This window comes from Artemia sp. Qi Xiang Cuo, chromosome 2 (genome assembly GCF_049724085.1).
Source record: "Artemia sp. Qi Xiang Cuo chromosome 2, ASM4972408v1, whole genome shotgun sequence".
Taxonomy (NCBI): Eukaryota; Metazoa; Arthropoda; class Branchiopoda; order Anostraca; family Artemiidae; genus Artemia; species Artemia sp. Qi Xiang Cuo.
In genome coordinates, this window is record NC_142795.1 from 75,171,511 (window position 1) to 75,194,444 (window position 22,934).

The following is a 22,934-nucleotide window of genomic DNA, read 5'->3' on the forward strand; positions in this document are numbered from 1 at the left end:
TTTTGGAATTTTTATGTCGACATAAGACTTGGAATATTTTTGTAGTGTTGTCTCGTGTTTCACCATGTCAGTGCTACATTCTGCTGATGTTTTCTAGAGATTTGTTAGGTGTTTTCTAGAGGAAATGTCCAAGGATTGTTCTGGATAACCGTCTGACTGACTGTATTTCAAACAGTATGCTGTCCGAAAAACGTCGGTTCTATCACACTTTCTAGGAATATAACGAGAGAAAGGTCGAGATGGCTAGGACACGTTCTGCGGATTACAGATTGCCAAAATTGTTCTTTTTGGCCAACCTTCTAGGACCAAACGAAAAGCAGGTCGTCCTCGAATTAGGTAGGAGGAGGTCGTATCTTAAGATTTAAGGGAAATAATAACTTTTTGGGAGGGGGGAAAGAGGGAGGCTTTGAATAGATTGGGATGGAGGAGGACCGCACGTAGCTGTTTAGGCTTCAGGAGGCTTGGTGCTGCAGTAAGTTGTCGTGAGTAGTAGCCACATTAAATATCTGCTTTAAAGGTGGCAATTGCCAAAGTCCTGGGTGACGGGGGTTCAGCCCAATGTTCAGAATTTTATCTGGACCCAAAGATTTGGTCACATAAGACTCATCAGTTGATGCAAAATTTCCAAGGAAAATGATTTGGCCACACGACCAATCGTGTCTAAAGCAGGAGATGAAACCGCCGTTTGACTATCGGCAACAAAAACTCAGCTGAAGGAACCAAGCTTGCAAGAACCACACTATGAAAAGATCTTATAAATACACGCAGGTTCCGACAGGCGCCGATCTTGTCTTGGCTTTGGTGATCTTTCATAGAACCTGTAATTCAAACAAAATCGACCCCCTTAAGCAGTGGGAAGCTCATAACACAAGCTCTCAAAAATACCTTTACGAGGTTGTCAAAACAATTGCCCACTACCTGATACCTTTGTTCTTTCTTATAGTAAATTTTCTGAGGGTGGAGACATACTCTAACTTTCCTATTATTACTTAACTTTGTTCTTGCCAAAAGAACGACGATATCAGAGTAAAACACTATTCTGGATTACAACAATAAAAAAAATAAAAAAAATATCCAGATACTATCCAACATATTCTCTAGACCAATGTAAAGCACGAGTAAAAAAATAAAAGTAATTAAATTTATAAATATTCCATGAGTTCTGAAGATCGAACGTTGGGCCCTATAAAATTATCCCCATGTGTGAGAAGTCACACAGCCTTGGACAAGATTCTCTTTATTAAGTGGGATGTATAAATAACGGTCGGTAATGGAACATTGCCGAAGTATTGCTTAAAGCCCAATCTTAAATAGTTAAGTGGCTTGTCGTAATTGGTAACAACATTGTTTTATTCCTGATCAATACCGTGAACATGGTTAATAGTGCTAAGAACTCCAAACCACAGCACTGTTCTGTTTTCCTTATTCATCTTAATAATGAAAGAATACCATGGTAAAGGTTCGGAAGAGATATTAATATCTAAAAGCAAAGTAAGATATTTTGTCTTCTTATATCTACTAATAAAGGAAATAAATGTGTTGTCTCTTCTAATCAGTTCATAAACGAGGACAAGGGGAATTCTACTCTCTAAAATTTTTGCATAAGCTTTGTTAGGTACAGTATCAATTTGACCCTTATTAATTCAGTGGCATTAATTGGGGGAGGGTGCCGGCAGAAAATCTTCCAGGGGGGGGGGCAGACGCTAAAATAGCAGTGGTGGTTGGGCACAGGGAAAAATATTTCAGGACATATTTTTGTAAAAATTAGTTTTAAATACTTTTAGGAAAAAACTCTCAAATAAAAAGAGTTTTTTAAACTGCATGCAAAAATGAAACAAAATACAGTAAATTTTAAACAACAAGGATTCCTGGCAAAGGGATCAGTTTATTTAATCAATAGTATATTTAATTACTATGCATTTAATCTTAAAAGAAAATCAGAATCAAACCAAAATTCCAGAAAGATTTATTGCTTCCGTAGATTATATCAGATGTAGTCTTGTCTTCATGCAATTTCCTACGCCTAAGAATAATTTACAAAAAGGGTAGAGATAATCAAAAATCATCCTGCCTGCATAGATACCACGTTTTGATTTTACACCAGCCATGTAAAATGTACCTCTTTCATAACAGGATAATTCTCCCCCTCGAACTTAAATCCCTTATATATTCAGACATTTGAAAAAACTACAGAATAGCGAAAGAAAAACAAAATTTGAACTTACTATCCAGCTGTCAAATTAGCTGTCAGCTTAGCGATGGGCGCGCCCCTCTCCGGGGTACTGGCGAATATTTATGTGGAACATATTGAAAGTTGAGCATTAGATTCGTATTTTTTGAAACATATCTTTTGGGGACGCTACATGGATGACGTAATTTCACTCTGGAACTATGGGGAAAATGAGCTTAAGGTTTTTTAGATCACCTTAATACATACGATAGAAATTTACAGTTTACTTTAGAAATCGAAATCGCAAGTAAACTCCCATTCCTAGATGTGTTAGTTATTCGTAGCTTCGATAAACTCAATTTTACTATTTATAGAAAACCAACACAAAATAATAGATATTTGCATTTTAAATCAAACCACCCTCCACAAGTTAAAAGAGAAGTCGTAATATCCCTCGTCGATCGTGCCCTAAACATTTGTTCTGATTCCCACATCACAGCAGAATTAAACTTTATCAAGGACATACTTTTTGGAAATGGATATCCTAGTTTATATATTAATAGTATAAATGACTGTAGACAGAAAAAACACTCACTTAGAACTAATTATAGTTTACCATTTGAGATTTCTGACAAGCCCTTATACACGATTTACCTCTCCTACATCCCAAAAATCACTACAAACCTTAAAAAAGTTTGCAAAGAAATAATCTGTATGTAGTATTCACAAATAATATTAAAATCAAAAATTTTCTAAATTCCGGTAAAGATAAACCCCAGTTACTCGCCAACGAGGGGTCTATCAAATACCATGCGATTGTGGCAAATATTATGTAGGTAGAACACACCAGAATTTAGAAAAGCGCATACAACAGCACAAAGATGATATAGACAAAGCTCTAAATCCTAATATTTCCACTGCTTTATTTGATTCTGCATTAGGGAGACATATTTTTGAAAGCCCTAGCCACAATATACTTTTTGATGAATCCGCCCTTATAAGCAATGACCTAGGCATAAAACAGGTAGCCCGAGAATCAATTGAAATCAGACTTAAGATTAATAATAATATTTCCTTAAATAGGGACTTCGGGGAATATACACTAAATGCTCTATACACAAATTTAATTAAAAATGGTCTTACAAAATATTTTAAAAAACCAATAGACATTAACACAGAACCGGTCACAAAAAGACCTTTGAGGCTAGCTTCCAAAAAGGCTGAATTAGCAATAAGAATGTGTTTTTAAAATATTTTTCTTTCATCTCATTGAATCGTCTTGTTTTAACTTACTTTTTTATCAGTCCTGGTTGAACTTCGCTGAAGTGAGGATGCTAGGACTGCTTTGAAAAATTTTTAATTTTTGTATTTATTGGTCAAATGTTGTTGTGAGTCTTTTTTATTTTATATATTTTTGTCTTGCTGAGGACGGCCCTTGGACATAAGGCCGAAATATTCATTCAAATTTACTCCACTGTCTTGAAAAAAGATTTCCCCATTGTTCTTCATACTTTTGTTGTTGGCTGTCAAATTGACCCTCTTCCTTTTTATTAGCCTATTCAACTAAATGGAATTAACAGGTTCAAAAAAAATTTCGTCACAAGATAATCTCATCAAATACTTTGTGATAAAAAACTGGATGTAAAAAGTGACTTGGGCCAATATTCACCAAAACTAAAAATGGAATTCTCATGACAATTACTAAATCAACAGTATTAGCTTTTTTTGCTGATTCTAAATATATACAATTCTTTCAGTTTATTGTCACCCACCCAAAGCTAAAAATTTCAGAAAATTTGCCTTATTTTTGAAAAAAGGGAAACATCCCGAAAAAAGCAAGCGATCTTATTGAAAATCCTTTTATTAGATATATCATATCAGAGAACCCTACCGTATAGGTCTCAAGCTCCAATCTTCAAAATTAGGAGTTTCGCATTGTTTTTTTTTTTTCAAAAGAAACATCGTCGATGCATGTTTATTTGTTTTGCTTTTCCCCAGGGGTGATTATATGAAACCGATGGTTCAAGATAATTGGAAGAGAGCTCATTCAAACGTAAACTTAAAGCTCTTTTTAAGTGACCATACAGGTTGGGCCAGAAGAAAGTCTAGTTTTCTGCCGTTTTAGGGCAACAAACTTCGACTTTACCTTAAAGAGGACTAAATTGCAATCAGTTTTGTAGCTTCACAAGCTAATCTATTTAACAGCACCGACAGCTATATTTTACGCATCTCGATTATAGAATCATCAGTGCCGCATGGTGGCAATGTTAATATTTACCAAGTTGATTTGCTTTATTTGTAATAAAAATTGGTTACGTTTGGGAATATGTAATAACGTACCAGCTATAACGAGGGAGGAGGGGGGAGTCATTGTTTAGGCAGGGATGGGGTAGATTCCTAAAAAAAGTATATTTCAATGGACAAACTGTTTACTCTTCAGGAGGCTTCAGATAGATGTTGAAAGAGGTAGGGGGGGTGGACAGGAATTAATTTAAATGTTTCTCTATACAGCTGAAATATTACATTTCCATATCTATCAGCACAGAGGTGGAAAGGGCAAGGCAGGCCATCATCAGCCCCACCAGGAAATTTCTTAAGAGATGCAAACACTGCTAAGAGCATGGTTTTCAACAATTTTAAATGGTAATATTTTTCTTTTTCTATTTATATGAATTACTTCAACGTATTTCAACAAATGTATGTAATGCATTTATCGATAAGAAAATCCTATAGCAGAGTTTGTGCTAGCTTCAGTTTTGTAGAAGATCAAAAGTCTCACAGAATTTTCATCAATACAAACAATAATACTCCTTTTCATCCAACCGTAACTCTTTGGTAGTAATATTGACAAGGACTGTTTACGGAAATTACTAATTCATCGCCAATTTTTTTAAGTATTATCCAAAATTGAAATTGCAAATTTAAACATAATACAGTACTAATCAATCTACAATTATTGGTTTACTCATTTTAAAAGCAATTAACCAGGGATTTAAGGGCCCGGTACCTCAAATTATATCTTGGTTAGGCCTGGGTATGATTTGGAAAATAATCAGAAATTGAATTAAAAAAAGAACTTTTCAACAGAAAGCAAGGAACAGATTTGAAACCTATTTGAACAGATTATTCTTTAAATGAAGGGGGCTGTCCCCTTCTTAGCTCCTTACCCTTTACTGTGAAGTTTGGCTTTTGTCCAAATTTTTAAAGAAAATTTGCAATTGAAAAAAAAAAGATTTTTCAAATCACTAACAAACTTATGTTTAGTCAGCAAGGTGTGGAGAAGGGGAAAGTCACCCTTATTTAGAAAGTAATTTCAATTTGTTTTAAGTTTTAAACTTGCTCCTTACTTTAGTTGAAAAACCTTTTCTTTTTGTTTAATTACATTTCCTGAAACTGTAAAGAATTATGAATACAACACTTTTGGTGACACAGAAAAAACAATCAATATTTCAATGAACTCTCTTTGGATTTTGATGGGTAATCAAACAGTTCGTGGTAACGAACTGTAAGTAAGGAGAAATTAGTACGTATATGAAGGGGGCTGCCCCCTCCTCAACACCACGCTCTCTACGCTACTATTTTAAATTTGTTCCAAATTATATAAAAACGACTCCTGAAACAAAAGGGTCGTTTAATTTGAAATAATACGTAACTTTTTTTAAAGTGCCGAAAGACTGTAGCGTGAAGATCGAGGTGCTGAGGAGGGGGCAACCCCGCTTATATACGTAATAATTTCTGTTCGTTATAATTTTTAATGTTGCTCCTTACTTTCAGTTGAAAAATCTTGTTTTTTTTTAATTTAATGAAGCTTATTGACAAACATTTTTTTAAAGGCACTGGAAAAAGTATGTCAATTAACTAAAAGTATATAAAAATGAAAAAAGTAAGTAATTACAAAAAAAAATACACAAAACAATGGCCTACTTACAAAAACCAAGATATAAATTCCCAGCATTCAGTTCTGTTAAAATGCCGAAGCGTCGGACGGATATTTTTTAACAATATTGCAGTTTTGAACTTGGTTATCAAACACCAAAATATTTAATGCCTTTAGACTGCTCAGTGTTTATAAAAAGCAACACATTATCAAAGTAGTTTGTTCAAAGTAAAACATTAAAACTATGATTAAGAAAATCAAATATTTTTTCTCTATATAATATTTTTAATTTAATTTGGAATACCAGAAATCAACATGTTTGACATCTTTATAACGTTTTTCTTCATAACTGTAAAAAATTAAATCTTTTTCAAAGTGACAACTAGATAAATGTTGTCACTTCTGGAAAAAAAATGATAATAAAACACAACCATTGAATCCGTTCAGGGGAAAATACAGAAGTTCCCAGCATTCCATTTAGGGGAAACATTTCTGATTATGGTTGGTTCATATATCAGCTCATGGATACTCTGCAATGCAAGCAAAGGTTGATGGCATATTTTTACCGAAACTGCCTATGATTATACGATTATTGATTATTTCTATGATTATTTCTATGATTATACGAACATTCATATGTACTAATAACTGCACTAATTACTAATAAAAAAATACATATTTAGGATCACTATAAAAAGCTGATTCTTTAATGATATCAATAGTTATGCTCTTATACTTTCCTTATTGACAAGGATCGTTATTTACAAAACATTCACTACTATGAAGATTTTTTTTTTCAACCAAATCATAGCGAAAAAATGTTTCTGAAAAACTAGAAAGGGGTCACACAGGCACAAATTAGAACTTGTATTTTCCTTATTAAGGGTCAAAACAAATTGGCAGGCAGCAAACAATGGAGACGCATTTTTTCCACGGTTTGTCCCTATTCTTCTCTCTTTCCTTTGATTTCCTTATAATTACTATTTAGTCCCAAATTTCCAGGGGGAGGGCACGCCCCCCTCCCTGCCGGTGCCCATGGACAGGGGGCCTGTGGCCCTAGGATTTTGAAAAAATACCTGTCTGGGTTATTCTCATTGAAAATGCCTTTTTTGGTGTTTTGGTTGAAAAAAATCGGATAAAAGACAAACTCGTTCTCCCATTATATTGAAAATACACCCCTCTCCCCGCCAATTTTCATGAATTGATGCCGTTGTATTACAATGAAACTAAGGCTTTAAAGCACGTCCCCTCTATTCCACAGGTCACAACACCCTGTCAGATTTGGGTTTCGGGCATACCACGAGTTGTATTCATTGAAACTTTCGGTAAATTTCTAGGTGTCACTATAATTAAGGTAAGATGAAAGTGAAAATGTCATTTGATGTTTTTTTTATGCTCTTTCGATAATTCAATAATCGCTTCTTGGGCTAGTTGCATCTTGAGCCCTTAAAGGGACCCCAAAGGTATTTCATTTTTGTAACCACACAAAGAAGTTACCAATACTAGCTAAGTTATTAAAAGTGGTTAAAAACATATCATTAGTTTATATATATGTTTTTAAAGAGTAATATATTCCAAAATACTTATTTATAACAATTGAAACCTCATTTATTAGGCATTTAAAATATACTGTTTTCCTATCGTTTCAAGTTTTTCAAATGCCGTCGACAAAAATAGCGCTGAATTTTGCGATTCGAAACTTTGCCGTCGACAATTCAGGTTATATTCCAATTCAAGGTATATATTTGCACATTAGGGAGGTGGGTAAATTTCATGGTAACTTGTCAATGGACCATATAATTGAACTAGGATGAAAGTGAATGAACCTTTTAATACTTTTCTATCCTCTCCCATTATCCATATAAAATAAATTCGGGGCCGAAATGAGAGCTCAAGATGCAATTAGCCCCAGAAGCGATTATTGAATTACGAAAGAGCATAAAAAAAGGCATCAAATGACATTTTCACTTTCATCTTAGCTAAATTATAGTGCCTCCTAGAAATTTACAAAACTTCCTGGAAACTATTATAAACAAAAAGAATGACAGAAATGAAACTTACCATTAAAATTGGATTCTTGAAAATCTCCAGTAGAAAACAGTAACAGTATGGTTATTAAAGTGTTCTGCAAATCCTGACGGATGTTCATCCTTGAACCAACAAAACTAGTAGAAATGTAGTTATCGGCACCTCCTCTGAGTTTTTCCTTGTATCTGCAACAGAAGTATTAAGGAAAATGAAACAATAAAAGTTTGAGGCGGACAGCCTAATCAAATTTGTGTATTAATTTCTGGGATATTCAAGAATTTCGCAGCAAATATAACTAATATAAGTTCCTCACCAAGATTCAATGTTCAAAACTTCCTTGTGTTTACATTTAGTAACTTTCTAAATAACAACTAGTTTCTTTTTCATCAGTTACAAAAACATGTGCATGTGACTAAATCGATATCAAAATATGAGTCATACTAGCAATGGTAAAGGAAAAGGGGTTAATTGAGGCCTCTAGAAGTGGGAATATACAACAAGCTGAAAAGTTATTACTGAAATGGAAAAAAGTTGGACCATTAGCTAGGTAAAAACATTAATTTTTCAAACACCTAGGCTAGAGAAGGTTGGCAGGAACCTTAGGGGTAAGCTACCTAACTGCTACATTCTTTTAATTTGACGAAATACGACAATAAAACCGCATATTATGGGCTCTTTGGTATCCAAGGAAGCTGTTTTGTGTAGATGAAATTTTGAGAAGTTGACTAGCAGCCCAAATTTCAAGGTGTTAGGCTATTAACTTCTCACTTCCATCCTTCCTTATTCCTAGCCTAGTTAGCATATCTTGTTGCAAGATTCCTCAGTATAGTTCTAGTTGAGGGGATTCTTGTTATCTCATTGAGTAGCCTACCAGAATTAGGTGAATGAAACTTTGTAAAGAATCCAGGGCCTATGCTAAAATAGCCTAGCCTATAGCCTAGCCTAGCTGGTAAAATTCTACAAAATCATATTATTGAGTTAGGAAGAAAGTGAATACACCATTCAATACCTTTTTTTATGCTTATTACAAATATAATAAGCATTTCTATTAGAAATTATTTTCAGCCCCTCCCCCCCCCCGAAATAGCCCTCCACCAATCTAACCTACTACTTACGGGGACGTTATAGGGGAGGGGGGCTTTGACAAGTTTACATATTAATCTAATTTTATTTTCTTAAAAAGCATAAAAAAAGGCCTAGAATGGTGTGGTAACTTTATTCCTTACTAAATAATATTATTTGTTATAACTTTACCGCCTAGCCTTGGCTACACTCAGAAAATGGTATCAAGCTAGGACATCCACCATATGGCTAATATGGGAGTAAAGTTCATTTGTGATGCAGAGGATGTTATATTTAGATTGAGGATGCAATTCTAGGTATTTATTTGCACATTAGGGGGGTGGGGGTATACATTCTGTGAATATATAGGTCCTAAGAAATTCATGAATTCCTTAGAAAAACAAGGAAAGAAGTGAAGATAAATTCTCCGTCCCTGCAAAATATGTTAACTAGGCCTAGGATTATTTTGCATATTATGGAGTAAGAATTGTTTTCTTAATATGTTTCTTTATGTCCAGCTGGACTCTTAGGCTGAAAATACTGGTTGGCCGGTTGGCTAATTTAAAGATTTGTGTATATATACACTGTCAAATTCGCCATTTGGTGGTATCCCATCAAGCTAATAGGCCTATCTTCACCCATATTGCACTTCTAGGGTTTAGAAGATTATATTGGATAACAGGTCTGTGCCTAGGCTACCTAAATTGTGACAGAAAACATTTCACCTTAAAATTTGGGTGTTAAGTCTCTTACTGGCTCTAGTGTTTAAAAGTGTAATTTCTATTATTTCAGCAAATTCTTAAGCCATAATAACCTAGTAAGGCTTTCCCCCTAAATTTAAGAAATAGACTTCCAAATCCTTAGAATCTTTCAAATCAGGATTGAGCAAAGGTATAAAGCTTAAAACAGTTTAGGATACTTATGCCTCATTTGAGCTGTACATTAGGCTAACTCTATTTCTAGGTTTCACTTTTATAAGTTAATGTAAAGATTATAGGCTAAAAGGTCATCAAAGATGTGTCTCCTGTGGAGGGAACAGGTTAGCCTAGAGATAGCAGATAGGTAGCCTATTTTAAAATACCAAGCCATCCCAGGGGATCATTGAGGCTCTTGACATAGGTTATTTCTGGTTCCTGAGGGTTTCAGTCACCTTCCTTAACTAATTTCCAAGATAGACTAAAATCTTAATAAAGATTTTACTGATTCATTTTCTGAATTAAATATAGAGACACCAGAGAACAATAACTCTTCTGAAGGAAGCACTAAAGTAATAAAAGAGTAGCCTAGTAGGCCTGCTGTTTGATTTTCTAATTGATGCTTTTTTCAAATATCATATTTGATACTCTGGCAATGCCCCCCCCCCATATTCCCTAATGGTTTCAGATATTGTCCAAGACATTCAATTTTGAGTTTTTTTTTAAAATATCAAAAAATTTAAAAAATTTTTTTTTAGCCTATTTTAAAATACCAAGCCATCCCAGGGGATCATTGAGGCTCTTGACATAGGTTATTTCTGGTTCCTGAGGGTTTCAGTCACCTTCCTTAACTAATTTCCAAGATAGACTAAAATCTTAATAAAGATTTTACTGATTCATTTTCTGAATTAAATATAGAGACACCAGAGAACAATAACTCTTCTGAAGGAAGCACTAAAGTAATAAAAGAGTAGCATAGTAGGCCTGCTGTTTGATTTTCTAATTGATGCTTTTTTCAAATATCATATTTGATACTCTGGCAATGCCCCCCCCCCCATATTCCCTCATGGTTTCAGATATTGTCCAAGACATTCAATTTTGAGTTTTTTTTATACATTGCTGTGTATATTTTGGTATTAATCCACACCTGGTACTATGAGAAGCAAGCATGTTAAGAAACAATTTTTACCTGTTAACATACAGAAAAAATTGTAGTTAACACAATTTGAAGCCATCTCCGTTTTACTCTACCCCTAATCTCCCTTATCCCCAATGTGCAAATATATAGCCCAAAGTATATATTCCCCATATGTTTTTCCTTTTCTTGATTTTGTCAGTGTTGCTCCAATTAAATATATTAAGTTGAAACAACAGTGACACATGGAAAAGTGTATAGGAAATAATGTTGACTTGTTAACTCAAAATTTCACTGGACCACAATTTTTCTTTGAGTTAGGAATAATTCAATTTATGCATATTTCAAATTATAGATGTAGTCAAGATATAGATAATTTATTTATAACCCACAAATGAACATTAGAATGACATGCAGAGTAAATACAAAAGAAAAAAATAACAACATCAATACAAAAACAACAAAAATAAAATTTAACCAATATCATGATGAACACTACAAGTATTTGAGGGGGGGGGGGTGCGTCCCCTCGCCCCCTGGATCCGCCACTGCTACAGTCCTAGTACTCCTGAGAGCTAAAAGAATCTGTTTCTGATAATATATTTGCCCTGTTCATTATCAATCATGTGAGATATGAATATAGTACCTGATCAATTAGCTGTCTTCTATATGGGTTGCTTTCCAGAAGAACTTCAGCCCATAGTTCAGGATCCCGGCACTTTACCAAGTATCTTGCTTCTGACTTGAACAAGGAATTTGTGACCTGCCTAGCTTTTCAAGGTGGGTAAGCTTGTCTCTCATTGATATGGGCACCTTTCTTGTAGGATATACTGTAGGGGTGTTATCTTCTTTCAAATGTATTTCACCCTCTCCTGCAAGCTTTCTGATCCCTTCAGAAATGTCATTATAACCTTGTGGTGTGCTTGTTGGACAATCTGGCTGCTTCTCCATCTCAATGTTGAGGATAAGTTTCACCAAATTTAAGTCTTCACTTTATTTCAGCCCAATAATGGGCTGTAATACCTTCAGAAAAGGCATGTCTATCAAAACAAATCTAATACCAGCTTATGAATCTATAACTGATCTGCTTGAGCAGGGTTTTCCAGTCAATGTGTTCCTACTAGATCAAACTAAGGCCTTTGATAAAATATCTCACCACTACCTGATGATCAAGCTGTCAGTATATCAGATAGACCATGATATTGCCCAGTAGATCCACAGCTTCCTATCTGATGAAATCCAGATTGTTGCTGTATATGATGAAAGAGGTGACCTCATCTACTCCACACCAGTTTACATTAAGAGTGGTGTCCCCCAAGGGAACAAACTTGGCCCAACACTGTTTAACCTCTATGTAAATGACACTCCTGAGGTTGTCAAGAATGGCTTGGAACTGTACTCACAATTCCAAACTCTTTGGTCTAGCCGCCTCAACAGAAAAATTCTTTTCTGTATAAAAAGATCTCAACAACCTCTGTCTGTGGGCAACAACCTGGACACTTGAGTTCAACCCATGCAAATGCAAAGTCCTGCATCTGGGTCCAAGCCATCCCTGCCATAGTTATCACATGGTTGACTCTGCAGGTGCCAATGTACCCATTCAGAGTGCCAAGGAAGAGAATGATCTTGGTATAATCATTGACAATAAGCTTAAATTTCATATTTACTTAGAATCAAGCATCTAAGGCAAACAAGGTCCTTGGTTTAATCAAGCATTCAGTGACATACCACCAACTAAGAATTATCAAGAGGCTTTACACAGCCCTTGTTTGTCCCCATCTTGAGTTTGGCATGTTGGTTGCCAACCCACACTTTAAGTGTGACATGGAGATACTGGAGAAGTTCCAGTGCAGAGCAACCAAGCTCTCTTTTGCCAAACAACACTACTCCTATGAGCAATGACTAGAATAGCTTGACCTGCCTACCCTAACATAACATAGAAAGTAAGGATATGTCATCATTGCATTTAAAATGATGACCAGTGACACCATTAAGCCCTTTATCAATCACAGTGAATACACCAGAACACAAGGAAACTCCATAAAACTGCATCAAAAAGTTTAGCAGAAAGCATGAGAAGTTCAACTTCTTCACCAATCACATTGTTCCACAGTGGAATTCACTCAGCAAATCCACTGTGTCAGCCAGATCAGTTGACAGCTTCAAGATTGGTGTTGACCATGATTGGAGTGGCAAGTCATTGAAGACACAGTGGCACAAACCAGTATCATCCAGCATGGTCTATTAGGTGCCACCCATCCCTTTTAGCCCTCAAAGATGCCTGGCTGGCAATACATCTAGTAACATCCTACAATGAAACCAAACTGTCCTATATATGTAAATAGTGATTATCCACTCTGAACTGTGACATGAATAGCAAGTCAATGTTACCTAGCGACATCTACAGGCTCTTCAACCTTAGTTGCTTGAAGATGCAACTTAAGGTAATAATAGCAGTGGCTCTGGATGCCACTACATAGAATGTCTGGAGTTGAATTTGTCCTTTTTGGTAGCTACTATGCACTTCACAAGTTCCAATTGAAGGTATCTGGGAACCACAGTGACTTTTGAATCTATGGTTGGTTGTCTGTAATACTGCCATAGGGGATAGCATATTCAGGCAGTGCTGTGGGATCAAGTTTGCTTGAGCACCAGTTTCAATCTTAAAATCTACCTGGATCTGTCTGTTAATGGTTATGGTTGTGTAGGCTTCATCCTTGCTATTATCCCAGTTGACTTCATAGAGATATAAATCTGACTGATTGCTCGGATCAGAGTTAGATGGGCATTCTCCACCTGTTGCATATGCACTATGCTGATCTTCAACAGTATTTACTGTTTTGCTTTTGCAAACCATTGCAAAATGGTTGAATTTTTTGCATTTTGTGCAAAACTTCCTCTTTGCAGGGCAAGCATGATGTCTAGTAAATTGTCCACAAAAATAGCACTCCATATTTTTGGCTACCATATTTTTCCAGTTTCTTGATACAGAGTCAGTTTCTTACTTTATTTCTTATTACTTTTCAAATGTTTTTAGTTGTGCTTGGGTTGTTTCATATGCTTGGCAGATTGTTGTGGTCCTTTCAAGTGTCAGTTGATCACCTTCTGCTAACAGTGTCTCATGGATTGTTGTATTCTTCATACTGCAGACAATCTTGCCCTGAATCACTTCACTCTCCTCAGTGTAGCCACAGGATTTGACAAGAATTAAGTTTTGGTAATGAATTTGTCCATATATTCTGTTTCCAGTTGTTCTCTTTCTGAAACACATACCATGAGAAAACTTGGTTCCAATGTGGTGTACTATAATCTTTAAACTTCTTAATATATGCTGCTATTTTATCTACTTCTGCTTCTGGCACATCAAATTTTTTGAATATTTAACATCCTCTATCTCCAACCCAGATGAGGAGATCAGCACATTGCACTTTTTCTGTCTTTCCTGCTAAAGGGCCATGGAATGTAAGTGTAGCATGGTCTTCAAATTTCTGTCCAAATTGTGTAAATCCCAATTGATTGAAGGCTTTTGGACATTCATTTTAGATTTTTACTTCTGACACCATGTAGAAGTTGATTCAATCTTTTAATATGGCCCAAGCACCTATAATATAAAACACACAATAGGCAAAGCAAATGGGGTAGTATTAACAATTGTAAGGGGAGAGCACATGAAGGCTAGACAGATAATACTACAATAGAGATCATTGTACATTAAATTTGACTTATAAAGGTAACAAGTTATAGAAATAATCCAAATGGAAATTCAAGTTACAGAGGTACAAAATCCCTAAATTTACTCCTTACAGCCACTACAAAGTTAAGAATAACCTTATTAATGTATTATAGACTCGACATATCAAGACTTTACTTTCGAATGTCAATAATAAATTTAGTTTGCTAGGAAATAGACACCTGAGTATTAACAGAATCTGAAAAAAAAATATGTTAAACAAACCAATACATATCAAAGTTTACATGGTGCAACATGCTTACCAGGGTTTTGACTAACAGAGGTCTGTTGAAAAAACTTCCAGATACAGAAATAAACTCTGATTTGTGGAGGTAACGTGAAAATTAAATGATGACTTATTTAATGAATTTCAACTTTTAGAGGTAATTTTCAGGTCATATCAACTTACAGAGGTAAAATACAACAGAAAAATTTCAAGTTGTGTATGTTTTTTTTTTTCTTCAACTTAGACTGGCTTTTCCATGAGGATAGAAAATAATTTAAGATATCAATGATTTCAAGTCATTGAGGTTCAGGTTATCAAGAATCAACTGTATACAATTTGGGCTATGTATTTACATGCAAGAAGATGGGGGGGGGGCTGGTGATAAATTATAGTGGGAGCTGTTTCAAAATTTGCATATTATGAAGTAATAATGGATTCTTAACATGTTTTCTTCTCAAGAGCCACAATCAACTCTCTTCCTCTTTAAGCTATGCTAACATCTTAAAGTTAAAAAAAGCCTTCTCATTCAAATGCAATGGTCATTGTGTTTGAGCAGTCTTTCATAAAGAATTGTTACAAAATGTCAAATTTTAGCATATAGAGGAAGGGGTATCCCCCCTTACATACAGAATAGTTTCTGCTTGTTTTAAGGTTTAATAATGCTCCTTACTTTCAGCTGAGGAAGCTATTTTTTTTTCTTACCATTTTTGAATCATGCCAGGAATCTCATTCCATTCCCCATGTAAAATATACCCTGGGAAATTCTCCCAGAAACCTTGTCTCACCAGGGAAAATTCTCCTTGTGGAGAATCCTCTCCTGCTGGAACCCCCCCCCCCCAAAAAAAAAAAAAAATCATGTAGATTTTTCAATAACAAATACTACATGTTAACAATGGGTAAATTTTGTAACTTATCTTAAATTACCTTAAATCACACTTGCTAGCAATATGGATAACTCCAATGCATGTCAGTCAGTAATGATTGGGCTGTGAGACGTCTGCTGCATCCCATTATTTGAGCCATGGTTTATTTGCCTAGTCCTTATCAAGATTTGGTTTGAAGCTGTTGACAGTTGTTGATCCCACTGTTGTCTTGCTTAGATCATTCCAAAGACTTATGATGTGGCTGTAGAAGAAATCGTTTCTTTTTCTTGTCATGGGATGCTTGCAGAACAGCTTCACTGAATGGCTTCTGTTGCTTGAAGACCAGGCTGGCTTGAATATATTTTTGTTGTCAGACTGAAGTAGTTTGTAAGTCATTATCATGTCAACTCTTTGTTGACAGTATATAAGAGTTGGAAGCTTAAGCCTCTGCAGTCAGCATGCATACATCTTTGTGGCCCTTTCCATGTTTTGTCGCCCGTCTTTGGACAGATTCGAGGGCCATCTGGTCCGTTTTATTTATTGGCTTGGCAGTGCACATTCCAAACTCCAATCTTGGTCTCACCAAGCTCTTGTAGAGTTTAGTAACTATAGCTGAGGATTTACTGGTGATTGTGTGCTTGACAATACCAAGCGTTTGGTCAGCCCCTGCTTCTGCAGCTCAGGTGTAGCAGTTGAATTTAAGGTCTTCATCTATGACGACCCCGAAATCTCTTTCTGAAGTACTCTCAGAAATTGATTGTCTCACACCAGCATTTGATGACACTGAGTATTGCCATCATTGGTTATTTATTCCAAAATGGAGAACCATGCACTTTTCAAGATGAAACTTGAGCCTCCATATATTGACCCATTTGCAAAAGCTGTCTAGATCTGACTGTACTGAGGCCACACCCTGCTGTGTAGCAACAGGACCAATAAGTTTCAAGTCATCAGCATACAGGCTAAGTTTATTTGTAAATGTTCTTGGGCTGTTGTTAATGTAAACACTGAAGAGCGTAGGCCCCAAAACAGCTCCTCGAGGCTCCCCACTTAGCACCTCTGCTATTTCGGAATTGTAAGCTGTACCACCTTCCCCAAAAACGCTGACCTGCTGCTTTCTTTACTTCAAGAAAGGCATTACTACGTCCACCACACCCTTTTCAATTCCAATTGCCTTCATTTTCATCTTGAGCCTTCAATGACAGACTTTATGAATGCTTTAGCAAAGTCTAGCAGAACCATATCCACTGGGAGACCTTGGTCAATGAGCTCAGTTTTGTGATTGTATGAGTCAATCAGATTTGTTTCAACTGATCTACCTGGTTGGAATCCATGTTGTTGTTTTGATAGAAGGTTATTTGTGACCAAATGTTTGAGAACAGAAGCATTAACAATACCTTCTAGGATTGTCCCAACAGCAGAGGTAATACTGATTGGCTGATAATTGAAAGTGCTGCTCCTGTCTCCTCCTTTGTGTATTTGGGAGATATGGGCTACTTTCCAGTCCATTGGCATCAATAGACTTTTGGAAGAGCCTTGAGGTTGGCAGTACTAATTTGGCATGAGTTTACTTTAAGAGTCATGGATGAATGCCATCTGGCCCAACAGACTTATTTGGATTTAGCTTTTTAAGCCGAAATTCAAGCCCAGCCTTACTTTAGTGTTAATTACGTAGTGTGGTGGGGTTGTCAGGGGGCAGCATCTGGGGGTGTGAATACTGATGTAAACTGCTGATTCAAGAACTTTTCCAGTCCTTTTCCTAAGTACTAGCACGGGGGGAGGAACATGTAATCTTCAAAGGCATTGTTATTGGACCTTTCAACTGGGCTGAATAAAATGGTTATTTCAAAATTTTCATCAGATGTATGCGGGTAAAATAGGGGTATGGGAGGGGGGCCAGTTGACCTTCATTCTTTTTGGTCACATAAAAAGGCAAATAAAACTTTTGGTTTCTTTTCAAATGACCCCAAGTTGCTCTTGCGACATACTTTTAATTTGAACTCAAAAATATATAATAGAATTGAATTTATTTATGACCTGTTGTAAACAAACAGAGCATAAGAGAAGAAAGAAAAAGATGGAAAATGACAAATAACACACAATTAAAATTAATAAAATAGGCACACAAGCACAATAATTAACCAAATAATTACACGGTATACATAACAGGCACAATAATAAAAAAAAAAAAAAAAAAAAAATTCTGTTTTAAAAGGGAAATCCATGGCTGTCTTGTGATTCCGTTTTGTAAGCTTCAATGCATCTGCTGATGGCAGCATTAAGGTCTATAATACAGTATCTCCTATTGACCCAAGAATTACATGCTCAAGGGGTGAGGCAAAGGAGATATTTAGCATACCGGTAATAAATTCCCTGGAGCTGTTTTAGTTTCATTGCTGAAAATGAACGCCAAACAGGTGCAAGGTACAAAAAATTTGGAAGTGTATATGAGTTCTACGATTTAACTAGTAGCCAGCGATTAAAACAAACTTTATTAGATACTATGCTACTGTAGGAACTGGACGTCCGGCGCCGGGATTGATGGATGAGGAGCTTTCTAGTTGCTTTAAAAGAATCACTAATTGGGAGGCCAAGACATTTCATTCCGGTTTAGGAACAATCAATACTCCATCAGGATCAACTTTGGGAACTTCGGGAACCCTGTTGGATAGTACCACTTCTGACTTTTCAGCATTAAAATTAATATTTATCTTTGAATATTCTCGACTCAGAATGAAAAAAAAATTCTCAAACGCCATTGCTGTTCAGCTGGGGTTGAAGACATTGTCTGTATAGGCAACAAGAGATACATCTATCCTTTCTAAAATACAAGAGGAAACCCCTTGAGACTGTGTGTCCAGAATACAGTTATTGAACGCGATTGGAACTGTAATCATTCCGTCAGGCAGATTAACTATGACAGTTAAATAAGTATACATATCATACAAAGTATGAATAATACAAAGACTGACCCCGCACTTATACAGAACAATAAGAATATGCGCGTGAATTAACGAATCAAAAGCACGACTGACATCATGGCTCCCTAGAACAAGTGGCTCTCCCGATTTATCAGCATCAATCAAAACTGACGACATTGCCGTGAGTGCAAGAGCGCATCGTATTCCTTTCCAGAACCCAATTGCCATGGAGGCATATAACATTTATCTATCAAACCAGGCATTATCCACTTGTCAAAAATTTTACAAAATAGTTGTAGCACTCTTATTGGCTGATATGGTGAACATTCATTTAAGGGTTTGTTCTTTTTAAGAACAGGAGAAATATGGTCAGTTGAAAACGGGGGAAGGAGCTATTCCTTTTGTGAACACCATTTGGAAAAGTAGAGTAAGGTGGGAAAGAAGTGAAGGGGTTCCATATAGGAGGTGTTTAGTACAAACGTGATCTATACCTCTCGAGAGAGGCTTCTTGATTTTATGGATTATATTATAAACGTCAGAAACAGATACAGTAAACGTTGATTTGACCCCTATCAAAAGTATCTTTTTAAGTGTGACTTTGGAAGTATTTTCTATTAGTGGGTCAGGTTCTGAAAGCTCCCTCGAGAAATGTTGTTTTCATAGTTCGGGAGGGATGTTAGATGAATGACCTTCAAGATGTCTTTCTCACTAGAGAGTTTTTTTCAAAATGTGTTTTTAAACTTAGTTACTATAGGCTGTTGCTTGCTCTTTACTGAATTGCAAATGTTACTGCAATCACAATTAAGCAGAATATATAGAATTGAATATTTTAATATACAATGCTAGTAAGCATAATATAGAAAAGAGAAAAAAATATAAACAAATTTTAGATCAGGTTAACTGCCCATTGGTTGTGAATTATTTTATCCGTTTGTTCACAAAAATGAATAAAGATATAATTCTTCCAGTAAAGATCTAATGCTTCCAGTTTCATAGGCCAAACTGAGCTATTTTGGACCAGAGACAGTACCTCAGGCTCAAAGAACGTCAAGACCACAAATTCTCAAACTCAGAAAAGAGCATGCTGCTCTTGTGAGTATTTTTTTGCTTGTGGTGAAGTGGTTTATTTGACTAAGGGTAAAATTGCAAGTCTAATTCAAGGCAAGAGTAGCCTGCATCATGCATGTGTGCTTGTTGGGTAAGAAGGGCTTGGTGCACCTTTAAATAACCTTTCCAAATATACCAATTGCTACCATTGCACATTTCATTTTAAACCCTTAAAGTTACTTTTTTCCCGTGATTACTGTAATAGAACTATGAAAGAAAAATACCACTTGGTGAAAAATTCAATGGTGTATTGATGTTGTGTAGTTATCTATTCCAAATACATGGATTTAGGATGATCAAGTACAATAAACTTCTTAATTTAACTTGTCCAATTTGCTATTTTTTTAACAATGCCAAAAAAGGTGTTATTTGCAAGTTTGAAAACAAAGTCAGTTTTGCTTTCCATTGTTTATTTCCAAAAATAAGTTGGCTCTATTCTTGTAGGCTATAATATATATTTTTTTTTATTACAGGCAGAGATAGAGTAGAGACATGAGGTCAAAACGCCTTTCAAGGCTCACATTTAAGCTGTAGGTCCATTGCTGAAGGTTTTGTTTACCTTTCTCAGCATTTTTTCAGAAAATCCTTGATGATTGGCAATTTTCTGTGTTAAGCTACGAAAAAGAAAATTGACGCTATGAAACCCAAGTTATGACTGGGAAGAGACTTTCAAGCTCATATCTGTATTCCCTATTTATAAGGCAAGAAGATCTGTCTTAACTTTGGCAGAGAAAACTCTTCCTAAATTTAGGTTTGAGTGTACTTTTTTTCCTGATTTAACTTGATTCTAAGCCATAAGGTAATGTGACAGCTACTAGCCCATGAAACTATGGCTCTGAATTAAAATAAGTGTAGTTTCACTTACAGTCTGCTAAAATACAAGAATTAAACCCACTAAAGATTTAGAAAATTACAATTTTCGTATAAATAATATTACCATCTAATTTTGGGTTGCCTCAAAGTAGTTATCATCAATAAAAAAAACCTACCAGCACCTAAACTGCAGAAACTTTGCCATTTTGCTAATAAAAACCCCAAAAATTTTATGTTATGGTGTTAAGCAGCATAGGCTACTGATAAAAGTGCTGGTGAAGACTTTATATGCTGGTAAAAGATAACTTTTTTTTAACATTTAAGACACAATTTTACGATTTTATGAAATCTCATAAATTAGGATGTAGCAAAGGCATGATGCTCAAAAGTTCATGAAAGACCACTCACTTTTCCATGCCGTTTTTGCCCTGGGCACCCCTGTAGCATCCATGGCATTGATTCAAAATTTAAGATAGCCAGCTGGCTCAGGATAGTAAAAAAAGTCCAGTAAATATGCATCCAAGAGTGACAAGATCCACACAGCCCAAGGGGCAAGAACCCTAAATTAAGCAAGTTGCTCACTGTTCACCGACGGATTATGTTACAAACAGATCTCTACTTTTGTATTTTAAAGACAGTAAGATGATATAATTAATTCTAAAATCCAGGATCAGCTTATTTAGTTTAGGTCTGTTCCACATAAGTCTTAACATTTCAGAAAACACTTGGTATCTAACTTAAATTCATGTTGGGTACATTTGATCTTCTTCCTTGTACCTGCCACTGCAGGAGGAGGGAGGTTGCAGTGTCTACCTTATGTTGAAGCCTGTCTCTATTAAAATAAATACCATGTCTGTGCTTTGTGTGCCGTGTCTTCCCTTATAAATCCTTTTATACCCCCTCCACTGACATAGGAAATGTGTATACTTGTGTCCTTTGTTTCTTATTCAAAGAATAGACATAAAAGTTAAACTGACATTTTAATCAAAACACATCCTCTGTCTTTTGACTAACTTATTAGACAGCTAAAGTATTTCATTTTTTTCTTGTTTTTTTTGCTCCTCCTTCTCCTTCTTTTAATCATTTTCTTATACTAATATTGAATATTTATTTTATAGTCTTAGACGAAGCTATGATATTAATGTCAAAGACCAAGGTGGATACACTAGTTTACATCATGCAGCACTCAATGGTTATAGGTGAGTTAATATATGTGTGATTTTGTACTATTATCCTAATTTGTTCAATAAGCCAGGACAAAGTGTGTGGGAAATTGATAAGAGGAAAGTTTTTTTTCTTTAACATGGTTTTAATTGGAATTTGGACTAATAGAATCATTGACAGTGAAGCCTTGCCCGTCAGGATAATTTTTTATCCACTGTTATCCATGCCTTATGGTAAACAATAATCGAAATTTTATTCCCAATGCTGACATGTTTTTTAAAAAGAAAGTAAGGAGCAGCATTAAAACTTAAAAAGAACAGAAATTATTCCGTATATGAAGGATTGCCCCTCCTTAATCCCTCACTCGTTACGCTAAAGCTTTTTAAGTGCTTTAAAGAAAACTTTTTATTCCAATTAAACGGTCTTTGTGTTTTAGGAGTCGTTCTCAAAGATTTGGGACAAAAAGTCAAACTTTAGCGTAAAGAGCAAGGGATTGAGGAGGGGGTATCCCCTCTTCCCCTCTGTGGAAAATTCATCCGACATAAAATCCACCCGGAAAATTCCCTCCTCAATGAAAACTTCCCCAGAACAATTCCCCCTGGAAGATTCTCCTTACTTTCATTTGACAAAAAACTTTTTTATATTTAATTTCTGATCGTTTTTCAGATTATGGCGGAAATCCCTCCTCCTTGGAAAATTCCTCCAGAAAATACCTCCCGTGGGAAGTTCATCTCGTGGCCCCCCCTCTCTCTTCACGAAATATCCTCCTGGACAGTTCCCTCTGTGCTGAAGATTTTCCTTGGAACAATTCCCCTGAAATATTCTCTTCACATATAAAATTGAGCAGCCAAAGAGAAAGAAAGACAAATAAAGTTATTCTGGAAAACTCCCCCTGCGTAAAGTTGCCCCTGGAAATTTACCCCCAGAAACTTTTGTGGGGAAATTTTTTTCTGTAGAAAATAACCCCCCCCCCCTGTAGAAAACTCCCCCCGAAAACTCTCCGTTTATTTCCGATAAGAAATATATGTAAACAGTGGGCAAACTGCGTAATTTTCTGCCCTCTCTCTTGGGGGCTTGGGACGTCATGCCATCCCCAGAGGCATAGTTACTGGAACTTTCAACTATGCTGAACCCGGTTACTTA

At 35.8% G+C, this 22,934-nt stretch overlaps 2 protein-coding genes across 4 annotated transcripts in view; one reads left to right on the forward strand and one right to left on the reverse strand.

The window, feature by feature from the left end:
* The window catches only part of LOC148955620 (transmembrane 7 superfamily member 3-like), an 88,254-nt gene extending 79,831 nt beyond the window's left edge, over nucleotides 1-8,423 (reverse strand). The window contains exons 1-2 of the mRNA XM_089103232.1: nucleotides 8,389-8,423; nucleotides 8,109-8,260 (exon numbers count right to left, since the gene is read on the reverse strand). Coding sequence (XP_088959358.1) covers nucleotides 8,109-8,196 — 88 coding nt within the window. The 5' untranslated portion in view covers nucleotides 8,197-8,260; nucleotides 8,389-8,423. The remainder of the gene's footprint in view (nucleotides 1-8,108; nucleotides 8,261-8,388) is intronic.
* The window catches only part of LOC148955621 (uncharacterized), a 222,395-nt gene continuing 207,742 nt past the window's right edge, over nucleotides 8,282-22,934 (forward strand). The window contains exons 1-2 of one of the 3 annotated variants that reach the window (XM_089103223.1): nucleotides 8,282-8,622; nucleotides 21,746-21,826. In XM_089103223.1, the coding sequence (XP_088959349.1) occupies nucleotides 8,522-8,622; nucleotides 21,746-21,826 (182 nt within the window). In that variant the 5' untranslated portion in view covers nucleotides 8,282-8,521. Of the gene's footprint in view, nucleotides 8,623-19,721; nucleotides 19,800-21,745; nucleotides 21,827-22,934 lie in introns of those variants that run through there. The other 2 variants (XM_089103211.1, XM_089103217.1) reach the window with 2 other exon arrangements.